Source organism: Poecilia formosa, unplaced genomic scaffold (genome assembly GCF_000485575.1).
Source record: "Poecilia formosa unplaced genomic scaffold, Poecilia_formosa-5.1.2 Scaffold155, whole genome shotgun sequence".
NCBI classification, from domain to species: Eukaryota; Metazoa; Chordata; class Actinopteri; order Cyprinodontiformes; family Poeciliidae; genus Poecilia; species Poecilia formosa.
Genome location: NW_006800094.1, coordinates 1,134,890 through 1,158,150, shown reverse-complemented (window position 1 = coordinate 1,158,150; position 23,261 = coordinate 1,134,890). Strand labels below are relative to the sequence as shown.

At 40.4% G+C, this 23,261-nt stretch overlaps 1 protein-coding gene across 3 annotated transcripts in view; it reads right to left on the bottom strand.

Moving 5' to 3' along the window:
* pde2a (phosphodiesterase 2A) overlaps positions 1-23,261 on the bottom strand; it is a 177,104-nt gene that overhangs the window by 12,740 nt on the left and 141,103 nt on the right. For all 3 annotated transcript variants that reach the window (XM_016677404.1, XM_007564139.2, XM_016677405.1), the window contains 15 exons: positions 19,067-19,156; positions 18,689-18,777; positions 16,092-16,201; positions 15,391-15,446; positions 15,141-15,200; positions 13,208-13,364; positions 12,540-12,592; positions 8,618-8,692; positions 7,976-8,017; positions 7,181-7,249; positions 6,960-7,090; positions 2,600-2,711; positions 1,714-1,753; positions 1,154-1,217; positions 830-911 (listed from right to left, as the gene is read on the bottom strand). In XM_016677404.1, the coding sequence (XP_016532890.1) occupies positions 830-911; positions 1,154-1,217; positions 1,714-1,753; positions 2,600-2,711; positions 6,960-7,090; positions 7,181-7,249; positions 7,976-8,017; positions 8,618-8,692; positions 12,540-12,592; positions 13,208-13,364; positions 15,141-15,200; positions 15,391-15,446; positions 16,092-16,201; positions 18,689-18,777; positions 19,067-19,156 (1,230 nt within the window). The remainder of the gene's footprint in view (positions 1-829; positions 912-1,153; positions 1,218-1,713; positions 1,754-2,599; positions 2,712-6,959; positions 7,091-7,180; positions 7,250-7,975; positions 8,018-8,617; positions 8,693-12,539; positions 12,593-13,207; positions 13,365-15,140; positions 15,201-15,390; positions 15,447-16,091; positions 16,202-18,688; positions 18,778-19,066; positions 19,157-23,261) is intronic.

The following is a 23,261-nucleotide window of genomic DNA, read 5'->3' as shown; positions in this document are numbered from 1 at the left end:
GCAAGGCTTCAGCCAAACTCCAAAGCTGTAAAAAATGGTCCCACTTTTAGCTCCAATAGACTTGTGTATGCTTAGGCCAGAGTTGACTGTAGCTGCTAGTTCAACAGGTCCAGGAGCTCCAAAGAAAACTTAATTTAATAAATGTCTTATTTGGTTCCCATCAGGCAATTTGCTATGCATTGTAGATAAACATGTCCACTTTGCTCTTATGTCTTCAAATGAACCTTTTCCAGACTTTAGTTCAAGACCTGGAGCCATTTTCCATCTACACTGAAGAGGCTTTCTGTCTGCAACTAAGCAAGTCTTCCCTGTTCAGTCTTTTTCTAACTGAACTGCCATGAACTTTGACATCTAATATAAGAGCTTGAGGACTGCGGGGTCTGAAATATTTTATTTGAAATTTCTCTGAGCATTGTACTGTCTGACCTCTGGGTAAACTTGATGATTCTACAAAGATTAGTTACTGTCTTTCCCACTGGTCTGCAGTCTTTGTTGCTGCAGGACAATCGAGGCCAGATATTTGGACATTGCCCTCTAACATTTCTAAGTCTGAAGAATTGCTTCTCTGAAACCTGAAGAGTTGATGTTTTTGTATGGCACTGCTCTAAAGCATCAAAACATTCTTCTTTTTACAGGTGTTTATCCCGCATGATTAACACAGAGCATTTGATTGGCATTATTGAACTTTGTTTAATACATAGTAATGACAGTGGGTGATTTCTGCTCATCTGAGGTTATGTTTATTTGAAGATAGACCATAAACAAAACTTTGCAATTTAATATGTATACCTAGTTTTCACATCGAACAAATTATTCTTGATTGCTTTACCTCTTCGTCGCTAACAACACCGCCATCAAACACCTTCGCCACCAGCTCATGGCTAACCCGATCCAGCAGGAACACTGAACAGCTAGGAGAGCGGAGAGAGGCAAAATCAGAAAGGCGACGGAAAACAGAGCAAAGCCGGTGAGTTCACAGAGGTTTTTCTCATTCTACTGCAAGTCAATTTGCCACTTTAATCAAATCAGGCAAGTTGGTTGAGAACAAATAGCAGAAGTAGCCTTTTTGCAAATAGAGATAAAGAGATTTCCAGTCTACAAAGGCATGCTCTCTCTTTCCAACATACATGCTAGGATAAATCAGAGGGCTTACATCTCTGCGTCGCTCAGGTTCCTGGCCTCCACAATTATTTCCTGTAGCAGCACTGACACATCATCTGGAGGAATCGGGGTGAGAGGAAGAGACAGAAAGAGGGAGGAATCCAAAAGAAAACAGAGAAAATTATAGCAGTACGATAGAGCCCAGGCAGACAGAAACAGAGATTACAACATGAGTACCTGAGGATCAACAGCACAAGCTGATAAGAGCTTTTGTAATCATGGGTTCAGTCCAGTGAGTGGCAATTTGCTCTAACACTGGATCAATTTTTGTTCTCGCAATCATGATAAATCAACAATGACATGTTCTGCTGTGGCTGCTGGCTGTTTTATAAGAATGGGAGTGTGAGGATGGCAGAGCCATCATTTTTAATGCCCTTTTAAGTTTATTATTATGATTCTGGACATTATCACCTTTACGGTCAGTAATATCTCATTCAATTATGTGCACCATTTGGCTTCAAAGGTGAGCATTTAAATATCTGCCAGCAAAGCAGATGTTCCAGCAGTGTCTGTTCACTGGACATTCAGACAGAGATGGGGAAAGAGACGTACCCAAGTGTGTGAAGAGGTTCTTGGCCACTTGCAGAAGTGCCTAAAAAGGGAAACGGTGGACAATAACAAGCTCATCAAAAAACAGCTTCACAGCGTAAAGCACATTCCTTCATCGTCATGTGAATGCTGCGCTAATTATGAACAACTTGACTAATAATGGAAAATGCAATCGGAAGGATTTTAAAACCGAGAATTGGGTGCACAAGTTTGAATTTATGGAAGATTTTCTCAGGCTGAAACTATGCAGACAGTGTGTGTTCCCTCTAATATACGGAGAAATATCTCTCAGCAAGCCGCAGAAAATCCACACGGTTTTTGTTACCTAGTTTTATGGTCAGACAAGTCAGAGGTTGAAAATATTTGGCCACACTGAAAGATGAATGTTTGGTCAAGGTGAAGCTTTCAAACCAAACCAGCTGGCAAACATTGGAGGCTTTGGGCGTCTGCTTTATTACCAGTGGTACTGGTGCACCGAGCAAAGCAATAGGGATAGCGAAGAAGGACTAGCTTGGATTTTCCCCTTGTTAGCACAAATTAAACAGATGGAAAGTAGCAGCCGGGGCACCGGTTGGTGTTCTCGCAGGACGATGATGTCAAACGCACACCAAAACCGGCTTTGGAATCGAAAGGCCAGAGTAAAACTAAGCTTTAAAATTAACTTTACTATTTCAAAATATCCATTAAGAATTATTATTAGTGGGGGCAAATGGATATATTAGCATATTTAGGTTGGTTTAGCGAAAACCAACTGTACATTTGAACATAATAACGCGCACTTTAAAGACAGGGTACTTCAAATCAATCATTTAAAGACCAAATTATTATGACTTTCACATTAACGATAGGCGCATGTAAACTTGCGAGTGAGTGGGGAAATGTGCGATACCTGGCATTCCACTTTTAGTTTCTGTTCTTTCTGAAAGGCCAGAGTTGAAGTGAGGACTGTTGAGGTGTAGCAGAAACAGTGCTGGATGACGTGTTCGTCTGCCTCTGCATGTCTGCAGAACACAAACAAAGTCAAACAGTGAGAGTTATACACTTAATCTCCTCTTAATGTATTATTCATGTTGCAGTAAAAAGTCTCTGAGTGTTTTTTCTTTAGCTCTAGAACATTTTAATAAACATTGTTTTTACTATAGTTTTAAATCCTAAATGTTATATTTACTCATAGGGAGCGATAATAATTTGTTCTAATTAATACATTCTAATCCACTGCATTAATTCTTTGTTTTATCCCTGCTTCGTCGTGTTTCGGGTCACGGCACCTCATTTCAGAGAAATGCAAATTGCTTCTGTACCTCTTCTGTGTTTCATTAACATCTCATAGAAGAAACAAAATATCCTAGGTGACAAATCAAGTGTTGTTGTGAAATAAAAAGGCTCAAATTGCACATATAGTACTTACAGCTAATAAAAATGTTCCCCTACTGGATAATTTTGCTGAACAAATCGAAAAATTATTTTCTGCTTCTGCTTGGGTGACATTTTCTGTTCCAATCAGTCAAAAACTCATTAAGACAGTAATGCAGAAACAGGTAACGTAAAAGAACAAAGTCACAGCAAAATGTCTAGAGTGGGGAAAAAAAAAACAAAACAATAATGAAACCAGTTTTCCTGCAGGTTGGGAATCTTTCTAAACACCAAAAATGTGACCATAATGGCTCATGTAATTGGCTGCAGTTATCTGTCACCTCCTATAGAGAGCAGTGGCACGTTGTTATGGGCTCGAGGGTCTTTCCTGGTCCCAGATCAGACACACAAGGATCCTGTCAACGGAGACAGGAGCCTGCATCTGGGAAATCTCTGTGACTGACACCCAGGAGAGCTACGCTGAGACTGGAGGATCATTTTCTGTGGTAACAGGCAGTTATTTGCAGTCATGACATCGTCTGGTCTCCATCCCCACAGGTTGAAAAGTAGCCAGTGGGAGTCCTTTTCTAAAAAACCGTAAAATACATGTATACTGCAGAAAGAGAGTGCACAATACACAACAAATAGAAGATTTTGGTTATGAAATAGCTCTTTGTAACTCTGCAGTAGACCCGGCTGCCGTGCTGGAGAGAAAGATATTTTGAAATTCTTCCATATCTTGGAAACAAGCCTAACAAGCGGCAGCTTTGGGCTTCCAAAACACGGATATTGTCTAATATATGAAAAACAAAAGGTTCTCTGCGTTGGCCCTATCCCTTGCATTAAGGTTGATCTAACAAAAATCATTTTTTGGTATTTTGAGCACTACCATTTTTCTGTTTCCTCTGTTTGTGGAGTTTTCTGGTTGTAAAACATGAGTTATGAACCTATTACCGCTGCCATGCTGTGCTGCTGGGGACGTATGAGGCCATATTTTATTTTGCACACAAACAAACTCTGCATATGTAATCTTTATAATGATGGCAAAGTTCATCTGTTTCACTGCGTTCGGAGCAAAGACCAGACTGACTGCGTTATTTGCTCCGTGGAAGCCCTGATCCTGCAGCACTCACCATGGTAATGAGACGCCAGCCACTACTGAGTGAAATGATCAGACATGATCCCTTCTCATCCATCTCATGAGGGTGTATGCATATGAGGAAAAAAATAAAAACAATATACCAATAAACTCCTCTGCATACTTTAACAAACACAACCATGGTGATAAAAAAATAAAAAATAGAGAGCTTTTTCCCTGACTTCTGCATTCAGGAGATAACGGCATTGCTCCTGGCAGCGCACAGAGACAAACACACACCGAGGAGACACGCCAAAACCCGCTGCTGCCAAATCAGGCAGCCAAACCACCCGCTGCTGTTAGACTCATGACCTGACTCCAGATCATCACACCGCCATTATCCTCATCCTCATCATCATCACACCCATCTGCTCACACACACACACACACACACAAAGGGAGGATGAGTGGACATGGGTTTTAAAGTGCAGCGGCATGCAGTCGAGGGCGCGCTTTAAGTGTGGACGTTCTGTCAGAGGCCCGACAGTCAGAGAAACATTTCACAGCCTTCAAAGATGGGCCCGACCAACAGTCCAAACACTTGTCACTGATGAGGCAAAGCTTTGCTTAGTTTGGGAAGAGCGCATAAGAATATATAATAGCGATACTGATGGAGCGCAATCAGCAACCTTCTGAGTTTTTTTTTTTTTTTCCTCCTGTGATTTGAATGAAAGTCTAGTTTCTCTCAGGAGTTTTTGAGGGTTATGTAGGTGGCAGCTTTAGAGAGTGACTTTCTGGAAATCTGGTACAAAGGCACAATACTAGCCAAGGTCTTCAGAAACTGGACCTTAATCCAGAGCCTTCATGGCTCAAGAAGGAGAACTATTTGTCATGACATTTATTGGTTGTGCACTCCACAAAACTGGCTTTTATATGAAAGTGTGGGAGTCCAGCCATCTAAGGCTGGAGTTCTGCTACATTTAGATGCGTTCCTTGTCCAAAACACCTAAATCAACCGATTACGTCTTTAGCGGGACTCTGCAGAACATAACTGCATCCAACACACCCGTCATTTGATTCAGGGAAACAGCAAAATGTTGACCTACATGCCAAATATTGTGTGGTGAAGACGATAACTGTAAGTTTCTCTGAGCGGCGGTGACAAAAAGCTCTATGTGTGTTAACATACACCTAATCAGCTTGAACACCCAGTCCAAATGATAAAGCATGATTATAGTTGTATTATGATGTGAAATTGCTTTTCTTGATTGGGAAAAAAGTAGATGGGTAAGGGCAGATGGGAGAAAATCTAATCAAAGACAGCTAAACACGTAAAACTGAGGACAACCCTAAGCAGAGCTGCAGCTGAATGCTTTAGATCGAAGCATATGGAAGAGTTACATTGGCTCAGTCAAAGTCCCAACCTAAGTAGAAATGAGACGGTATGTCAGGACTTAAAAATAGATTTAAAGGTGCTCTCCATTCTGACTGAAATTGAGCAATTTTGTGAAGAAAGGGGAAAAAATAAAATTTTATATAAAATTTTTATGCAAGATTTCCTCTCGCTTTACAGTGATAAACTGCTTTGAGTTGGTTCATCACATTAAAATGCTAATAAAATTTAATTGAATGTCGTGGTTTAAATGTGAAAGGTAAACACACACAAGAAATGCATCTTTTAACACAAGAAGCTCATTAGTAAACTATTACTGAACAATTGGAAATCTGTATTCAACAACAAGCATCAGACTCACAGCAAGTTGAAAACAACTCATGTCTGATAAAGTGCAACGAATCAAATCATGAACTTCCTATTTCAGGGAATTTGCATTGTTGTGCGATACTCATGAAGACATAATAAACACTTTCTACTCCAATTAACTAAATAAACATTTCCATAATTTCCATATAATATAAGCAGTTAGAAGATCATTAAATTGAGTCATTTCTGTGTATTTTGAGCTTGTGAAGGAAGCTGGTGCTTCAGTGCACACATCTTTATCTGTGTTGCAGTCTTAAACTTGCCAATCAGCGTAATTTGTAACTTTAAAAGGAACGCTGTGTCAGTCTAACAGGAGGCATGAAAGGTTATATCTGTTTTTAGAGCCGTCATTTCCTAAACTTTCAGTGGAAAACGGCAACAGCATGGCCCCGGGCCTCTCCTTGAGCCTTTCAGACTTCAAATACATGTTATTCACTAATGCTGATATTCCTGCAAAGGACTAATTCATTTTGCATATATAGTGAATCATTAAAGTCCTTAATTTGAATTAATTATTGGTCTTTCTTCATCCTTGCCATATTTAGATTCCATGGAGCTGCAAACAACATTCACATAACAATGACTGAACAACAAAAAGAGCAATAGAAAGCTTAGCTTTGGTGCGACTGACGCATGCCTTAAAAAATAAATATTGAGTATTTGTGTTGGTCCTAATTTTATGCTGCCCTGGGCGATAAACCCTGCTCTGGTATGTAGTTTTACTTCTCAATGGGCTTTTCCTCCCTCTTTAAGTAAATGCAGCTAGCTCCTCCACTTCATTTAGATTGTAACCATCCTGCTGCCAGTAAGATGTCGAATCCTTTGCAAACTCAACAAATCCAGGCAAATTAGCTAATCTAATCAGACCTCATCTCAAAATTACTGTTGCATAAATTGTTGCTTCTCCTAAGAGTCAGCAGTCTCAAATAGCAAACTGTGAACCAGCAGTCTTGATGCATTTTGGCATGAAGACGCGCAAGGGTGGGATACGATATTCTGCAATTACCGAGCTTTAAAAGGACACACGGCCAACATGACAAATTAGAAGTCTCTCACCTCTGTCCGCCCTGCTTGTTAAAAGCGCAGGCTAGCGCCACCACATGACCGGTGGCCCTGCTGACAACAGGGACACAAAGCATGGAGGAGATCTCACAGCCCAGCATGCTGGACAGCTGCCTGCGTTCTTCCTGAGAGGACGAGAAGGACACAGACAACATCAGACGGGCAGAAAGGAGGCTAGTTTGATGGATCAATAGATAAGACGGATTGAATCTTACAGCGCTGATGTCCTGGAGGGAAATAGACTTTTTTTTCTCCACGACTTGACCAAAGCGTCCAAACATCAGCTGGACAGTTGAGAGAGAAAGACAGGGGTAAAGCAACCAAAGGAAAACTGTGTGTGTGTGTGAGGGGGGGGAGAGGGAAACCCCCCCACCAAAATCATGACAAAAAATATTAGAAGAAAATGTCCCTAGAGATTGTTTTTCGATAAAAACAAATAATAAATGAAGGCTTTTATATGTTTTATGGTAGGAGAAAGATGTGTAAGACTTTTTTGCCCTCATAGCTTTTCACCTTAGCTATCATCAAGGTTTCACACATCATTTGGCCTGGGGGGGACACACCATGTAATGAAGAGCCTGTTAGTGACATTACAGCTGCAGCGTAAGCATGGACAGGAGACCCGGAGCGACTCGAAGGAAGCGATTACTTCTCCTGCACAAATTTCTTAATTACAAACCCCTACAGAGGATTAGGAGCTTTTGCATGTGGAAGCTTTATTCTTTTGTGTCTGTCAAAAACACGCGCAGGATTACAGCACTTGTATTCTAAGTAAGCTTATTATTGTTATTATTAGCAACAAACATCCCTGAAAACCTCAGCTCAGTAAAGCAGGAGATGACGGGGGATCCAGTGAATAAAAGAAGGGAATGACTGATTAAGAAACATTTGAAATATGGATGATCAAACAAATAGGCAATTGATTAATAAGCAAACGGTCTCAGAGGGAACATTACAGATCTACAAATACAAGAAAATGAATCCATTGTGTTTTTCTTTCTCTGTCTCACCGGGAAGCTGATCTCCTCCTCCAGCACTTTGTCTCCAACCACCTAAATGTAACAAAGGTCAAAGGTTACAAACTATTTAAATGCTAGGTTTGAATTTAGTTCCAAATCACAGCAGAAACTGTAGACGGCTATAATCTATCTGTTTATGTCTCAGTGTGTGAAGAAAAGAGGTTGAACGTTTGAACGTTGTTTCCTTGTGGCATTTTAAAAACATATAATGAAAACCAGTGTGATCGAGAGCGAATGATCCTAATCGTGTTGCCAAATTGGTTACAAAATGACTCAAGAGCAACAAAGTTGATGTTTGTGCCCATCACAAAGTCCTGATCTAAGTCCCATAGAAAATTTATAGGCGAAGCTAAGAAGGTGTAAGCGATTATGACCTTGTGAAACAACACCGGAAACATTTGACTGAAGTCATAAAGTTTAAATACAAACTTTACCAAAGAACATAGAGATTTTTCAAACCTCCGCCTTTAAGGAGTGTTAAAAATTTTACAATAGATTAATAATAATAAAATTACCTAATATAAGGAAATCTTAATGTGACTTAAAGTTAGCCACATAGAATAAAAAAAGTGGTTGTGTGTCTTTCATACTGTGTAAATAAAGATTTGGCTTCAACGGTCTGACTGTGGTCACCTGGCAGAATAGCTGGTGGTTGTCCTCAGACACCAGCAACAAACAGCAACACTGAGACTTGGTCTGCTGCTGCAGCTGCACAGGAAGAGAAACACAACATCAGCCCAAACTGCGTACACAAAATCACAAACTACAACAAAACCGGATCCAGCCAGATGACTCCGGCCATTTTAGTTAGAAATCAAAGAGCAATGAAATTACCTGGAGCTCCACTTTGGCAATATTTTAATGTAATCTTTAATGCTTTGCTGCACCATTGAATTTGATGTTTTTCAGATAAAAAATTAAATGAATCCCTATTGCCTATGTAAATGTCTTTCTCCTTTATTTCTGTTTATTTTGCTTCCAAGCAGTCAGGCTTTCTCAGAATCTTTTAAATAGGTTTTAATCTATATTTTTCAATCTCTTTGAAGGTCTCTCAAAACTAAGCTGTTTTTTTTTTTGACTTGCTTTCAGTCCAGTATCTGACCATATTCACAGGATTATTTTTCATTTGCTCGATAAGATGCTGTAATACCTTTTGACTTGACTAATGAATCATTCAGCTGCAAGGTCTTTGCTGGATTATTCTGTTTCGTAACAACATGACTAATAAAGATTTAAGTTTATTAGTTTATTTACGCATCTTTTTCTCACCTGCACTTGCCCACCTTCCCTCATTTTTCAAAGACACTGCAGATCATGCTGCCATGGTCATGCACAAGGACTTCACAGGAAATATTATCACAATATCTGGCTCCTTTGAGGCAATATATTGAGCAGTTATAGCTTAGCAGCTGTAGCTGCTTCGCAGTTAGATTTATGCCCACTGAAACTACACAATGTGTAGTTAGTTGCAAAAGAGTTCATAGTCCTTGAAACTCTAAATTTATTTTTTTTTTCATGTTAAGTAGTGTGGTGTACATTTGTATTTGGCCCTCTTTAATTCCAGTGCAATTAAATAAATGTCTCTCTACCAGCTTTGCAATGATAGGTTTGCCCATTTCTTGTTGCAAAATAGCCCAAATTTGGTCAGATTAGAGAGAAACCATCTATCATTTACTGTATGAAAAGTCTTGCCTTAACTCATGGGCTTTGACTAGGACTAGACTAGAGTAGAAGGGATTATCTCATCTAAACATAAAATAACAAAAATAAGAAAATATGCTATAGTTTCTGTAAAATAAATACTTTAAATTTAGGTCACAAAACTCAGACAAAAATAAAAGAAAGGGTATATGAAGCTCTCATATAAATGAAATGGTATGCATGCCCCCAGTCTTTCCGACGCTTTTATTCTACCTGCTGAAATTCAACCAATTTCCTCCTGCTACGTGGGAAGAGAAATGCTCTATTCACATTCATAGAGTGAAATACACTGTCACACACACACACACACACACACGCACGCACACACACCCACCATTCTTCCCTGTAATCCACATATCTGGATGGAGAACAAGCAAGGCAGGAATACACAGCCTCTACTGCCAACAAGCTCACCCCCAAGTCACAAACATCAGCCCCTGGGAAGAACACATGTATGTGCACATTCAGCAGGAACATGCACACCCGTAGACAACATGTCGCTGCGCCCACACACAGTAATAAACCCCATCCACCTCTATTTTATTTATTTATTTTTCACAAATGCTGTTAATCCCATAAGAACTACTCGGAGCTTTCAGCACAAAACTGATGATTCTTCGGGAACAACAATCTCCTGCTTCCCCCTTTTTCTCCTTCCTCATTTCTACAGCAATGAACAGGCCAAATGAATCACTACTTAAATGAAATACATTCTAACAGCAGCGCACATTCTGTTAAAATGTGCAGTCTATCGCTTTATACAAAAGAAAAAGCTGAATTACGAGTTTAGAGGTGTTGGGGGGGAGAAATGTAGTGCACGCAGGCTGATCCGACGCTGCACAGCAGTTCAATAACACTCAGTTGGTCCCAAAGACGCACAGGTGCAGGAAGGTGTGTTTGACTTCAGCAGTCAAGTGGCTAAATCACCTCTTATGTTACTTAAATTGCTTAAAACACAATGCATGTTAATTTTCTCAAATGACAGCTTGTATTAGGCAGCAAACTTCAGTTTATTCTTCAGGAGTGCAAGAAGGAGCCACAATGAATATAGTATGAAAGCAGAGTTTCAATCTATATTCACCTAGAAAACAAACTTTTCTGGAGGAGTATATATTACCAGGAAGAAGGATACTGTAGATACTCATACATGATGTGTTCATAGGACTGGTGAGTCATTCTTTTTCGTTTTCATGAAGGTTATACTCAACAAATAGTTATCTTTGTAGCCCAATTAAACCAGTAAGGCAATAAAACTATACAAGTTGAAACAAGTTGTTAGAAACACTTGTAATGGTTTCACGTTTGCCATCAGTAACACAGCCATTATTTTTCATTTCGATATTTCCTATTTAATTCGCGTGCCAAACAAGTAGCTGGTATCGCCTGAGTTCAGCAGCACATGATTATATTATAGCCCTGCTGTTTCAGGAAGAGAAGGAAGGATTTTGTTTTTGCTACTTTAAAGTCTAACCTGCTGTAATTCCTATTTATTAGGATGCAAAAATATCCCTCCAGCTGATCCAAATACACAACAGCAGGTCTGACAGAAACCAGTCTAATCCCATTTCTCCCACCGATCCTCACTGGCTGCTTTCTAATCCAGGTACGGACCTTTTTACTGTTTGATTTACAAATAAAGTTCACCCAACCGAACAGAAAATATTCATACAACCTATAAAGAACTCTAAAGAGCGTTAATATAAAAGTGATCTTTTAGTGCAAGAGCAGCATAATATCACACTAAAAGGTATGCTGCAGTTCTCTTGCAGTGGTCTTTGGAGATTTTTCTACCTTTCTTGCTTCCCTCTTCATTTTTTGTGGTGGCAAAATGAACCTGGATCCTCACTGACCCTGTTCTGTCTCAGTCTCAGGTGTTTTTAAGCATTTCACTAACTGCTCTGACTGTAGACGTGGGCACATTTAGGCAAGTAGCCTTTTTCCTCGCCACCATTTTGTGACTCAGCACCAGATCGATGCAGCTCTGCCTCACTTGAACTGCATATTTTCTTTACCTAGTTTGGAGAGGGACAGGCCTCAGCGTACCATCATATTCAAATCATTCAAAGTTTTATTTGCACACTGATCAACACCAAAAACGCAGCTACAAATACATTTATTTTTATAAACATCACTAGTAGTAACACAAATAAGAAAGCTTTATTATTTATCTTGTTTATTTGTTCATTCAGCTGCAATAAAAGATTAACTGATAAGATTAAAAAAACAACCAAAAAACATTTGTATTGGGGGCATCAATAAATGTGCAAGAAGCTGTCAAACACTCTTAGTAACCAAGCTACCTTGTAACTTTAAAAACTCTAAATTGTATAAAGTAAGTTTTCCCAACAGAGTAGCTTTCTGGACATCCGCACAGGACAATACACAGACATAAAGAACAACCTTCTCTCTATATAGTCATGAAGCCATCTTGTGCTGTAATGTACTGAGGATTTGTGCAGGATAACCTTCAAATCGTCCTCCTGTCTCAGGTTTCATCCCAGTTTCTGTTATATTTCCCCATCTGTGAATAACTCCATACATTTGAATTGTATTTCTGATGATGCTGTTCCTCCCTCGCTGCTACAGCACAGCTTCTTCTCCACTGCATTTGATCTACACTTTGTTTCTCGCCTCTCCTTTTACAGAGTCTATCTGACTCTGTATATATAAATATGTGAAGTGGGTGGAGGGGCTGCTCTGTGGGGAGATTGATGAAGTAATGGTGTGGCAAAGATTTTGCAACAGAAAGGGTGGAAGAAGTCGCCGGTGGAGATGTTTTGCATCTACTGTGCATCTGTGTGTGTGTGATGGTGGGAGGGGGGTGGAGAGGGTATGAGTGATCTCAGCTACTTACATAATTGATGACTTTGAGCTGAAGAGAAGCGGCATCAAGGTCATAGAGCTCACCTAAAAGAGGACAAGGAAACATAGAGAGAGAGAGAGAGAGAGAAAGTGACAAGAGTGAAAAAAAAAACCCGACGGAGGAGCAAGGGCGAAGCGACATCAGGAAAGAGAGGGAATTCAGATCATGTATGCGAAGGGACAGAGAGAAATCCAGAGAGAGGTGCACTCAGACAGCGAGGTCGGGGAAGGGTGAAAGGAGCCGGTTAACAGGGGGACTAATAACAAAGACAAGACAAGAGATGGAGAGCTGCCTGGACTGCAGAAGAGAGAGCCGGAAAAGTGAAGCAAAGGCAGAGGGAAGCTGGGGAGAAAAAAGTCAACTCATATTTATTGACAATTACTGGAGAGTAAACAATGTTTATGTATCTGTGCAGGAACAGCAGGAGGTAGTCCACCTCCATTATGCATGAGAATTTAAACAATGTTTTGGAAAAGCATTCTGCTTTCAGACTTTGAATCTAAATCGACAGAGCCGCCATGCCACTGGGTCCAACTCTAACAGCGCACTCGGTCTGTGGCTGCATGACTGCCGCGTTTCCGTAAGCCGTACAGTATAGCAGGGACAGTAAGTTCTTGTGCTTTGATGAGCGTGTATGTGTGTGAGTGCTGCGAGCGTACCACAGAGCTGCAGAATGTTGCGATCTAGCTCGCAGTAGTCCTGCTCTGAGACATTGAGATGCAGCAGAGCATTGTGGGACTGCAGTGGAGACGGGCTCAGAGGAGGCCTCTGATAGGACGCCTGCACCGCCTGGATGCGAACACATGCCACCGAGGCCTGCAGGGCCATAAAGCAGCAAACACAAACAAAGACAAGCAGCAAAGTCAGCTAAAATAGATATTTAACTTTGAGCTCTCTGTGCTTCTGTTCCATTATGTTTCTTTCCCAGATAAAGACAGTCACTGATCTACTGCTGCCACTGACTCCACGGGCTTTGTTGTTTGTTTCTGCCTGTAAAAAAAGATACTCCTGAACCAGAACTTCAGTTTTTTCTTTTGCTGTGTCTGCTTTCTGCCCTTTCAAGTTCAAGTCGGCTGCAGCAGATGGCCGAATCTGATTCTGCAGGAAGTTTATTCATGTTGAAGTTTATTCATGGTTCCTCTCTACTGTTGCCACATGATTGATCAAGACGAGGCATAGCTGCAAAATCAACCACTTCTTCTAAATTCAAATTATGCCAACTTAATTGGAATTAATGCCAATTAAGTTGGCATAAATTCCTATGCCAACTTAGGAATTAATGTTTTTTTTGCTACATTTAATTGAACATTTATCCTGCACCTTTTAACTGGACAATAGAGAAATCATCCAGAATCAAAATGAAAAAAAAAAAAAAAAAAAAAAATTGGTGGCACAGGTGTGTAAGCCTCTGAAGTAACACTATGTTAAATTAGCAATCTTCTATAGATCAGACCTGTCATAATGCATCCAGAATCTGATGAACTGTAAATAAAGTCCTTTTCTTACAGAGAACCAGTCAAACAGGTCTCATTTCTAAAAGGTATCAGTCAGAAGAAGGGTAAAAAACATTTAAGGAGGCGAAAATGAAAAACTGTTATTTTAGAAAACAAAAATGACATTATTATTCGATGACAGGACATTTCTCAACTCATGTTAAAAAGACAAATTAAAAACTAGGCTGGTGGGCTGCTAAGAGACGGACAACAACAATGAAGGTGCTGCAGTAAATTCAGGTGAATTCTCCTGGTGTTCTACAAGTGACAATATTCTCCAGTTTTCTGGACTAAAGACTAATGCTGAAAGACAGAAACGTTTTTCCAGGGGGCACAAAGTGTTAATCTGTGATGAAGTACAACTTCTGGGCCACTCTTCCAGAAAGGAAAGGGAATCTGGGGTTGCAATTTCAGACTGATTTACTTTTATTTGTCAATGTGGATGAAATGTGAGCAGCTCTAAATAGCTTTGAATTTCTATCTAAAACATGAAGGTTTTTAGCTGAAAGCTGAAAAAGAAAAGGGATTACGTTTATCAGTATCACTGTGAGTCTAAGCTTACAAATAAATTAACAACAGAATTTGTTGAAATCATTACTGATGTAAATTTGTTATAAAAGTATTACTGATTGCACTTTAAAAATTAGGTAAATTTATGTTATTAAAGGTAAAATTTAAACAGTAATGATTTCTTGGTTAATGTCAAGTTGTCATAACAAAGACATTTTGAATAACTTTGTAATAAAAGTGTCATAATTTACCAAATGACGCTTTATGACAACAGTCATAAATATTCATGAAGGCTTATTCATGTTCATGAGATGTGTTATGTCATGTTTATGAAAGTGTCATGACAGTCTTATTCACCCCCCTTCAAATAAAGTGTTACCAGTTTTTTTTTAATGAACCACTGGTAAAAATATAACACTTTGAGAGCTGGCAGGCTATATTCTTTACTTGTTGCACTGTTCTGCAAAACCTACTTTTGTCAAACCTTATTGAGTAAAACACCTCCAGCAACATAGCGCAGCTCATGTTGCCAGGTTTTTTTCTTTCATTTCACGTTTGATCACGAAACACAGAGAAAAGGGGATCTTACGTGTTTTCCCAGCACATTCAGATGCAGTTCGTCTTGATCTGATAGCGGGCCACATCCCACCTGCAGCACACAGAGACATACGCACAACCAGTGAGATCTGAGCAGCACAAGGCATTGGTGCGGGCTGTGATGTCTCAGAATTCATTTTAGGTGTGCATGTTAACTTAAATCAGCTCCCAACAATCTACTTTTCCACAAAGAAGAGGCTGAATCTGCAGCATTTGATTTTTTCTTTTTTTTTTCCCCTCACCAGTAAGACGGCTAGGACCTTGGTGTGATCCTGATCCAAGATGGGAACTACAAGAGCTGAAAGACAATGAGGTAGAAATAAAATAAAGCTTAAAATAACTGGATTAAATAAATTTTCATGACTGTAGATGTTAATCATATTTGTTCTTTTTCTGTGTTTTATGCTAAAGACGAACAAAGAAAACAGGAAATAGAAAAAAACCATATAAAGCACACAGCTGATGTCCTTGAGTGAGACTGCTTATTTCTTTCATTTGAGCTGCGACAATGAGATGCCGCTTGTTGCAAGCACACAAACTCTCTTTCCTGCATAATTATTACACGTTCATTGGTATGCATTTATTCCCGCAGCACAAAGCGACTTTGCATATGTATTTTTTCTTTGTCCACACATTCCTCAGGTTGTTCTCCGAATTCTTTCATTTGGCGAGTAGAAAAGAGTCTGTTCACACTCATCTCACTGTTATTTTTTTCCCCTCATCGCAACCTTTTATTGCTTCTGTTAGGGTCCTTTGTATAATTTTGTTGCTCACCCAGCTGCATACCTCTCTCAGTGTAATTATCTTCTCTTGTTAACTACTTCTCTCTCCATCTCCTCCCTTTTGTTGTTTTTATATTTCCACTCTCTCGGCTCGCAGAGAAGGACCCGTAATTACACATTTTCTTCCATGCCTGGACCCTACATAAAACATTCAGCCGAACCTCTCCTGTGTGCCGGTAACGGTGCAGCGAGGAAGAGCCTGTATTTCTCTGGCAGTTCAGACGGAGGGAAACCAGCACACTCGCATCGGTTCTGCTGCTCCACAGCACTCCTACGACAGACACAGAAAGGGTCTGAGTCAAGTTGCGGCAATGCAATAACATGCATGAAATTGGTCTAAATTAATTTTGTTTTGTCAGACACAGCAGAGACAAAAAAAAACCCCTCAAGAAGAGGTCTCCCTGGAAGAAATTTATTACAGATGGAAAAACAATCACCAGCGTTAATAAAACAGATGTGTTTTGTTAATTCACACTCGTCAAAACACCGGTGACCAGAGCCATTATCCGTTGTGAGAGGATATTGTATGTTTTCATGGGGAGAGCAGGGGTGATGTGCAACCAGGTGCAACAAATTCAGAACATGAGACGAGCATTTTAAGTTTCTCGGATGCACAAAACAAACTCATTCAGAATTGGAGAAAAAGCATAAGAAATCTAAATAGCATCACTGAAGCACACACAGGTAAATCCAACATGTATGTGCAGCACATAATAATCAGCTAAGCCCTCTGACAGAATCACACACACACACATAAGGCAGCAGTCACTCCATTACATGCCCGTAGAGTCTGAACCTGCCCGCACCCCAAACCACTGCAGGAAATCTCAGCATGGTGCATTGATTTCAAAGTGTCCATTTATTTCAGCTCACTGAGGAACAGTGCACTCCAATCAGAAAATATTCTATTGTGGCAAATACATTTGACCTTTCTGTAACATATTTGTTCAAAGCAGCTCTGCAGAACAGCCCTGGAGCCGATGCAAACCGGCCCAGCAAAGTGTAAAAAACAACCAGCAGCACTGAGAAGAATGGAGTTACTAAGCATAGTAGTGCTTTTACATAAAAGTTGGGTGTTTTCTATGAGTTTGGGGATTTAAACCTGGTGCACATTTTAAGTGTAGATGACGGGAGAGACTGAATAAAATAATGGCATGTGACTTATGAAGAACATGTATTGAAGAGGAAGAAAAGCTCTGGTTATGAATTAAAACAGCATTCATCTTTACATCTATCCTGACTAGTTTTCCAGTTCCTGCAGCTGAAAAACATCCCCACAGCACAATGCTGCCACCATCATTTTTCAATAGTCTGGATACTATTGAAAACATGCGTGGTGCCCAATATGAAGATTGCTGCACTGATGGTTGTTGTTCTGAAAGGTTCTCCTCTATTAGTCACTGTGTATCAGGTTTTCTTTTTGGTGATGTGCTGAACTGGAGGAGAGCTGCTTTCTTTCAAACCTAAGTCTAAGTTAAATGCATTAAATGCAGAAAAAGGCTAATTTGACAGAGATCTGTAGACTTTTTCCATCCGCCGCATTAAAAAAAATAAAAAGCTTACTTTGACTGTGGAACTTCGGTTTACTTGCACATGTCAAAAAAAGTTTCAAAGAAAAAACAATCTCTGGAGTTCTTTCAGCTGAAAATGTTTGTGCATTAAGTGTGTGTGCCTGTGTGTGTGTGTGTGTGTGTGCGCGTGTGTGTGTGCGCGTGTGTCAAGGTCTGGTCTATTAGAAAGTGGTTTCGAATCAGGCTCACACCAGACGGCCTTCCACCTATCAGATGGGTTCTCTCAGTGTAGGTAGATGGTAGATGGGGGTGTGTATTGCCAAGGTCTTGATAACAGGCTTATGTAAGCAAGTGAATTTAAAAAGAGAAAAGTTAAAAGGGTCTGGTAGCCCTTCGAATATCACCAATCCGTCAATCCATGCAGCGATGACAGATGAGTGTTGGCGAGGATGTGCATGTGTGACACTGTAAAGTTGAAGCCTGAGCTTCTGTCTTTGCATGTTTGCATGGGATCCCATGTCAGTGTGCCAGTAAGGCGTTAGAAGCTGGCCTCTTGTTTGACAAACAGACAGATTCATCAATAATGTAGTGCTGGTTTTTGCCAGCCCCTGGGCAGCAGTCACAGCAGCATATGTGCAAAGCTTCAGAGAGAGCACTTAGGAGAGAAGAGGATCGCCACGTCTCGCTAAGGGACAGAGGCGTACAGCTATCTGGGCGATTAGGTCTGCGTCGCTTCCACAGGGAGAGGGACTGAAGGTGAAAGAGAGGCGGCGGAGAGACCAGGCCACATGCGGCTCAGCGCTTTGAAAGAGAAAAACATGGCAAGCTGTGCGAGTCGGGCAGAAAGCTGGAATGGGCCAGTAGATCACAAAAGAGGATTGGGGTGTCAGAGAGACAAAGATGTTCGACGAGATGAAAAAAACAAAAAAACAAGAAGAGATGAAATAAAGAGAAACAGCAAGAGACGGTAACAATGAGACACCAGAGGCAGAGAATATCCTTGTGCTTCCAGACGATGGGATCTTTCTTGGTGACATCTCCATCTGTGTGCTGATGATTGCTGATTTCATTCAAGTGGCACCTGCTTTTCAGGTAGACAAAACAGCGTTGTCGCTTCCGCCCTCCTCGGCGTTTGTTTTGTCGCCTCTCTCGGCGTCACCGCCCAGGACGGCGGCGCGGCAGCAAATCAGCCCCCAGCACTGAAAAACATCTGCAGCTCGGCGGGCACAGACACAAACGGTACACACCTGATCTTCCCCTCCTGTGGCACTTCGTACGGCGGGTCGTCACACAGCAGCCTGGAGTCTCCCTCCAGCACGAAGACGCACACGCACTCCTGGGATACAAAAATCAAACACGGGGACACACATGCACCCTCGTTTGAAACATTAATCAGATTGTAATTGACATAATGAGCGACGAGCCTCATGCATTTGCAGAAGGGTTTTGGCCTATATGCTCCCCGCAGCGATGTCGAGACAGACACAACAGGCTCCACCATTCCGAGTAGTAACGTGAGGCTTTTCTTTTTTCCCAGGTAATAAATTGAGAAAATTTCAATTGTGTTCATTTGCAAACGTAAATTATGTATGTGCAGACTTGGGAGAGGAAGAGAGAGCAAATACCGTGCTGGGGAGCAGCTCCTGAACGCTGTCTCGCAGGGCCACTCGGAGCGAGCGTACATCAACAACTGCTGCCAGCCGCAGCAAGGCATCCTGGAGAGGAAGACAAACAAATTCCCTCAAGTGTGCTTGGCTGTTTGTTTATGACAAAAAGAAAAAAAAAAAAAGAAGAAGAAGAAGAAGCAGGGACCTTTGGCTGCCATTTTGTGTTTTCTTTGTAGGTACAAGGTTTACACAGTCAGAACTATTTATTCGTAATGACTTCGCAAGGCTTCAAAGACCTTCTAAGTCATTTTTCTAAATGCATCCTGCTCTGTAGTTGGCAACACAAGTGTCGCACTTGGAACATAAAGTGAACTCAGACAGCAGAATTAGTTTTGCTCTTCACCGCACTCGGTGCTTTGTTTCGATTTGGATCTGTGAAAACAAAGCACTTGAAAATTCATTTGCAGAGTTTGGTAGGTAGCTGACTCACGGAGTTAAAGTGCACAGGAAGTAATGGGCGGCTCTCACAGAAGCACTTAACTTGCACCTGAGTGTATGAAAATATGTTGATCCTAATTAGAGTGGCTGAGCTTAGGTTTTCACTGATTAAGCTAATTTCCACGCCAAAAACCTAATACCTTCACAAATCCTAAGGTCAACATGTGTCAAAATAAATACAATCTGACAATTGGAGGTCAAAGAAACTAAGGGAACTGAATTTCACTGAACTGGACACTTTGGACATTAATCAGACGAACCATTAGGACCACTGACAGGTTAACTAACTTACACGTGGTTATTTTGTAACCTGCAACTTGTAGATGCATCCCTGCTTCAACACATCAGAGTCAAATGGCTGAAGTCTCACATCAGTCATTCAGCTCTGCAAAGGCCTTTGTCATTAATTTCACTCATTTGCATTGAAGATAGGAAGCAGAAAAACTTTGCAGGATATAATATCTCTAAAATAACAGCTCTAATGGAGCCTATGTGCCTATGCTCATCACCATTTATGGAGAGAATCATAATGTTATGGCTTGAGGGTTAAGAAAGTCTTTCAAGATTTAAACTTTTGAATACTTTTGACCTTTTTGCCCCTTTCCTTGAATAAACAAAAGTCAGTATGGACAAAGTAAAAAACTTTGCAGCAGACACCTAATTAATTGTTCCCTGTTTGTTCCAAGCCAATATAACGTTTCCCCTAACTGCATTTTTATTACTTAGGGTAATACAACATTGGTTACAAGAATGAAACCATACAGCCACCTCATAATCTCTTACACTGCATTGCCTGAGACTTGCACATACTCTATAATATATTCAGCTAATAAAATTACTCTGGGAGGGAAACTTAGGGGTGTGTTTGGTTCGGTGGCGTTCAACCTCTATTTGCACAAAACAGCATCCTTTAAATGCTCACCCACCTGCAGATTTGCCATGTGGTTCTGGCTTTTGATTTGAGTGATATGGCAAGAAGCAAATAAAAGAGTATCTCTTAGTCGTGTTCGTAAAAAGTTTTCTATGGCTTATTTGTAACCATAGAAATCATATTGTGCAACATATATGGGTAATGATTTCAAAGCTGGCTTTGCAACTTTTGATTCAGTACTAAATTAAAGGGATATTTCAGTGTCAACTGACCTCAGTCGTAGCTGTCTATCCATTATGGACGAACGCACCATAGAATATATAGAGGCATATAAATGGAGGCACATTTCCAGGATGCCACTGATTCAAGAACAGCCACTGATGCTCTGTGTGAAATTTCATCTTGTCAGCAAATGCAAAAACATCTTCACATCTTCCCCCCTCCCCTTGTTTATTCTTTACCCGCAGTTTAGATTTGCAACAAAAATCATTGCCCATTGACATCTGAAGCCTGTGACTTACAGCTCTTTATAGTTTCTGACACAAACAGGAACCTCTGGAGCTGCTGCTATGCTAATTTGCAGTCTTTGCTTGCCAGCTCGGTGCACAAAAGCCAGACTGTTTATACCTGCTCTGACTGAGCAGACTTAAGAGAAATGTATGAAGAATAAAGAAATGAGAGCATAAAAGAGTAGCTCAAGCCTTGGCCACTTTCTTGACTGTGCACACTAATCTGCTGGCCAGGGGGAAAGACTTCCAGAGTCAATTTCAATGTCAAAAATATTTAAAGGATGGGTGATCCAACGGCTTTTTAACTATCTTATGAATATGTCAATTTAGCGATGCCGTTGGCTTAGTAGCTGTTTAATCATAGAGAGTAGTTTGCTTTTCCCTAAAACTCTGTTCTTGTCACTGCAGGAAAAACAAATCTAGGTTATACAGCCCCGTCTAAATTTATTGACACTCCTAATAGAGATTTGAAAGAACTCAGAGCATGATAAAAAGATACATTTTTATCTTTTACTCTGTCAAATAATTTTGACAGAGTTAAAATTATTTGAAAGCTTTTTATGCACTATTCTGATGGAAGCTATGAGCAAATTTACAATGGACAGCTATTTAATTGTAATAGTTACTTTGCAAATGAAGATCAGCAAACATTTGCCTGATTTCAGTGGCATGTTCTAGTGTCTTATTTGAAGAGTGACTTTTCTTCCAGGAAAATGGAAAGTTATGTATCCAAGTTTCGAGCCATATAAAATTACACAATTGTGGCACCAGCAAATTAGTACAAAATACAGGCTGATTTTTAAATTGAATGAACAAAAGCACTTGAATGTCTTAGATGTTTCATGTTTTCAGTGTGAAACACTACTGCTAAAAAAAAGTTTAGACTATTCCATGGATTTTTTTTTTCTTCAAATCTCATTATCAGATGTTTCAATAAATGTGGAGGCCTGACAGAAAAAATATCTGCTACATGCAGAACCACGTAAACATCTCCACTCTATGAAATAGAAAAGACATGAGCCTTGCAAATGTGCTTCCCTTATGGCATTTCACAGCATATACTTTTTATGGCCTGTGTGGTCTACTTAAATCCCAACCTGTTAGTGTTCTCATAAAGCATTATGATTTCTTGTTACCACTGTCTGAAGAAACATCTCAGTGGGACCTCAACGTCTGATCAAAGCACAGGAAAAACAACGAGAGGAAAAATGAAGACTTTAACGTCCTGCAGCACTGAAAACTGTGTTGTGAATCTAAATTGAAAAGAAAAAGCTATTCGGCTGCCTTAACTGTGAATACCTCAAAGTGTTCGCGCGCCTGCTTCCAGGCTTCATGCTTTTAATGAGGGTGTCCATCTGTCACCTTTGTTTTTCGTAATTTTCCTCCCTTTTTTTTTAGTGTCTCTGCTGTTTCTCCTCCATCTGTGTTCAGTCTTATTTTTCTTTGGACTGAGGGTAAAATGTGGAAGAGAAGTTGGGTGGTGAAGAGTGGGGGTGGGGGGGGTAAATATGGGACTTCTTAGATAGCAGAGATGGTTTTGAAAATGTCAAATGTGAAGAAGGGAGAAAAAAAATGGAGAAAACTGGAGAGCGTTGTCATGGCTGTGCACTCGATGCTGGTCATTACATATGATTAGATATGATTAAATGCGATTAGCTTTGATCACTCAATCAGCACGTTGTAATGAAGTTGGAGCCATGCCAGCCCATGTGTGAGCATCCGTATGAGTGGGAGGACGCCTGACAGAACCAAGGTATGTGTGAGTGAGCGAGTGTGCTGCATTTTAAGTTACGGATCTCAAGATGCTTAGACAAATTCCTGTAAATATTGTTGGACTGTTGGGAGATTATGCCAGCAGAACACATAAGTCCTCCCTGTTCTGCAGCTCAGTCCTCACAGGGAACAGAGGATGTAACTCGCCATCCTTTGTGCGTCACTGTTTGTGGATGTATGTTGCTCGCAATAAGATGTGTGCCTCTGTAAATGTCAAACGCCGTCCTATGACCTTTCCCAATAATTTCTTGCCATGTACCTCAAACCATCTGTTACATTAATTTACCTGCCTCTCCATCCCTCACTGCACATCCTCTCTCCCACACACACACACACACACACACACACACACACACACACACACACACACACACACACACAAGCACCAAACATGACCGTTTATTTCTTTGTCTCTATTCCCATTTAACCTTTTGCGAAAATTTTAAGGCAAAAATAGATAACACTGAATTTCGTGTATTTTTAAATATTTTGTCATGTTATAGCTACAAGCCTCAATTTATTTTATGTGATAGACAAACACAAAGCAGTGCACAGTTGTTAA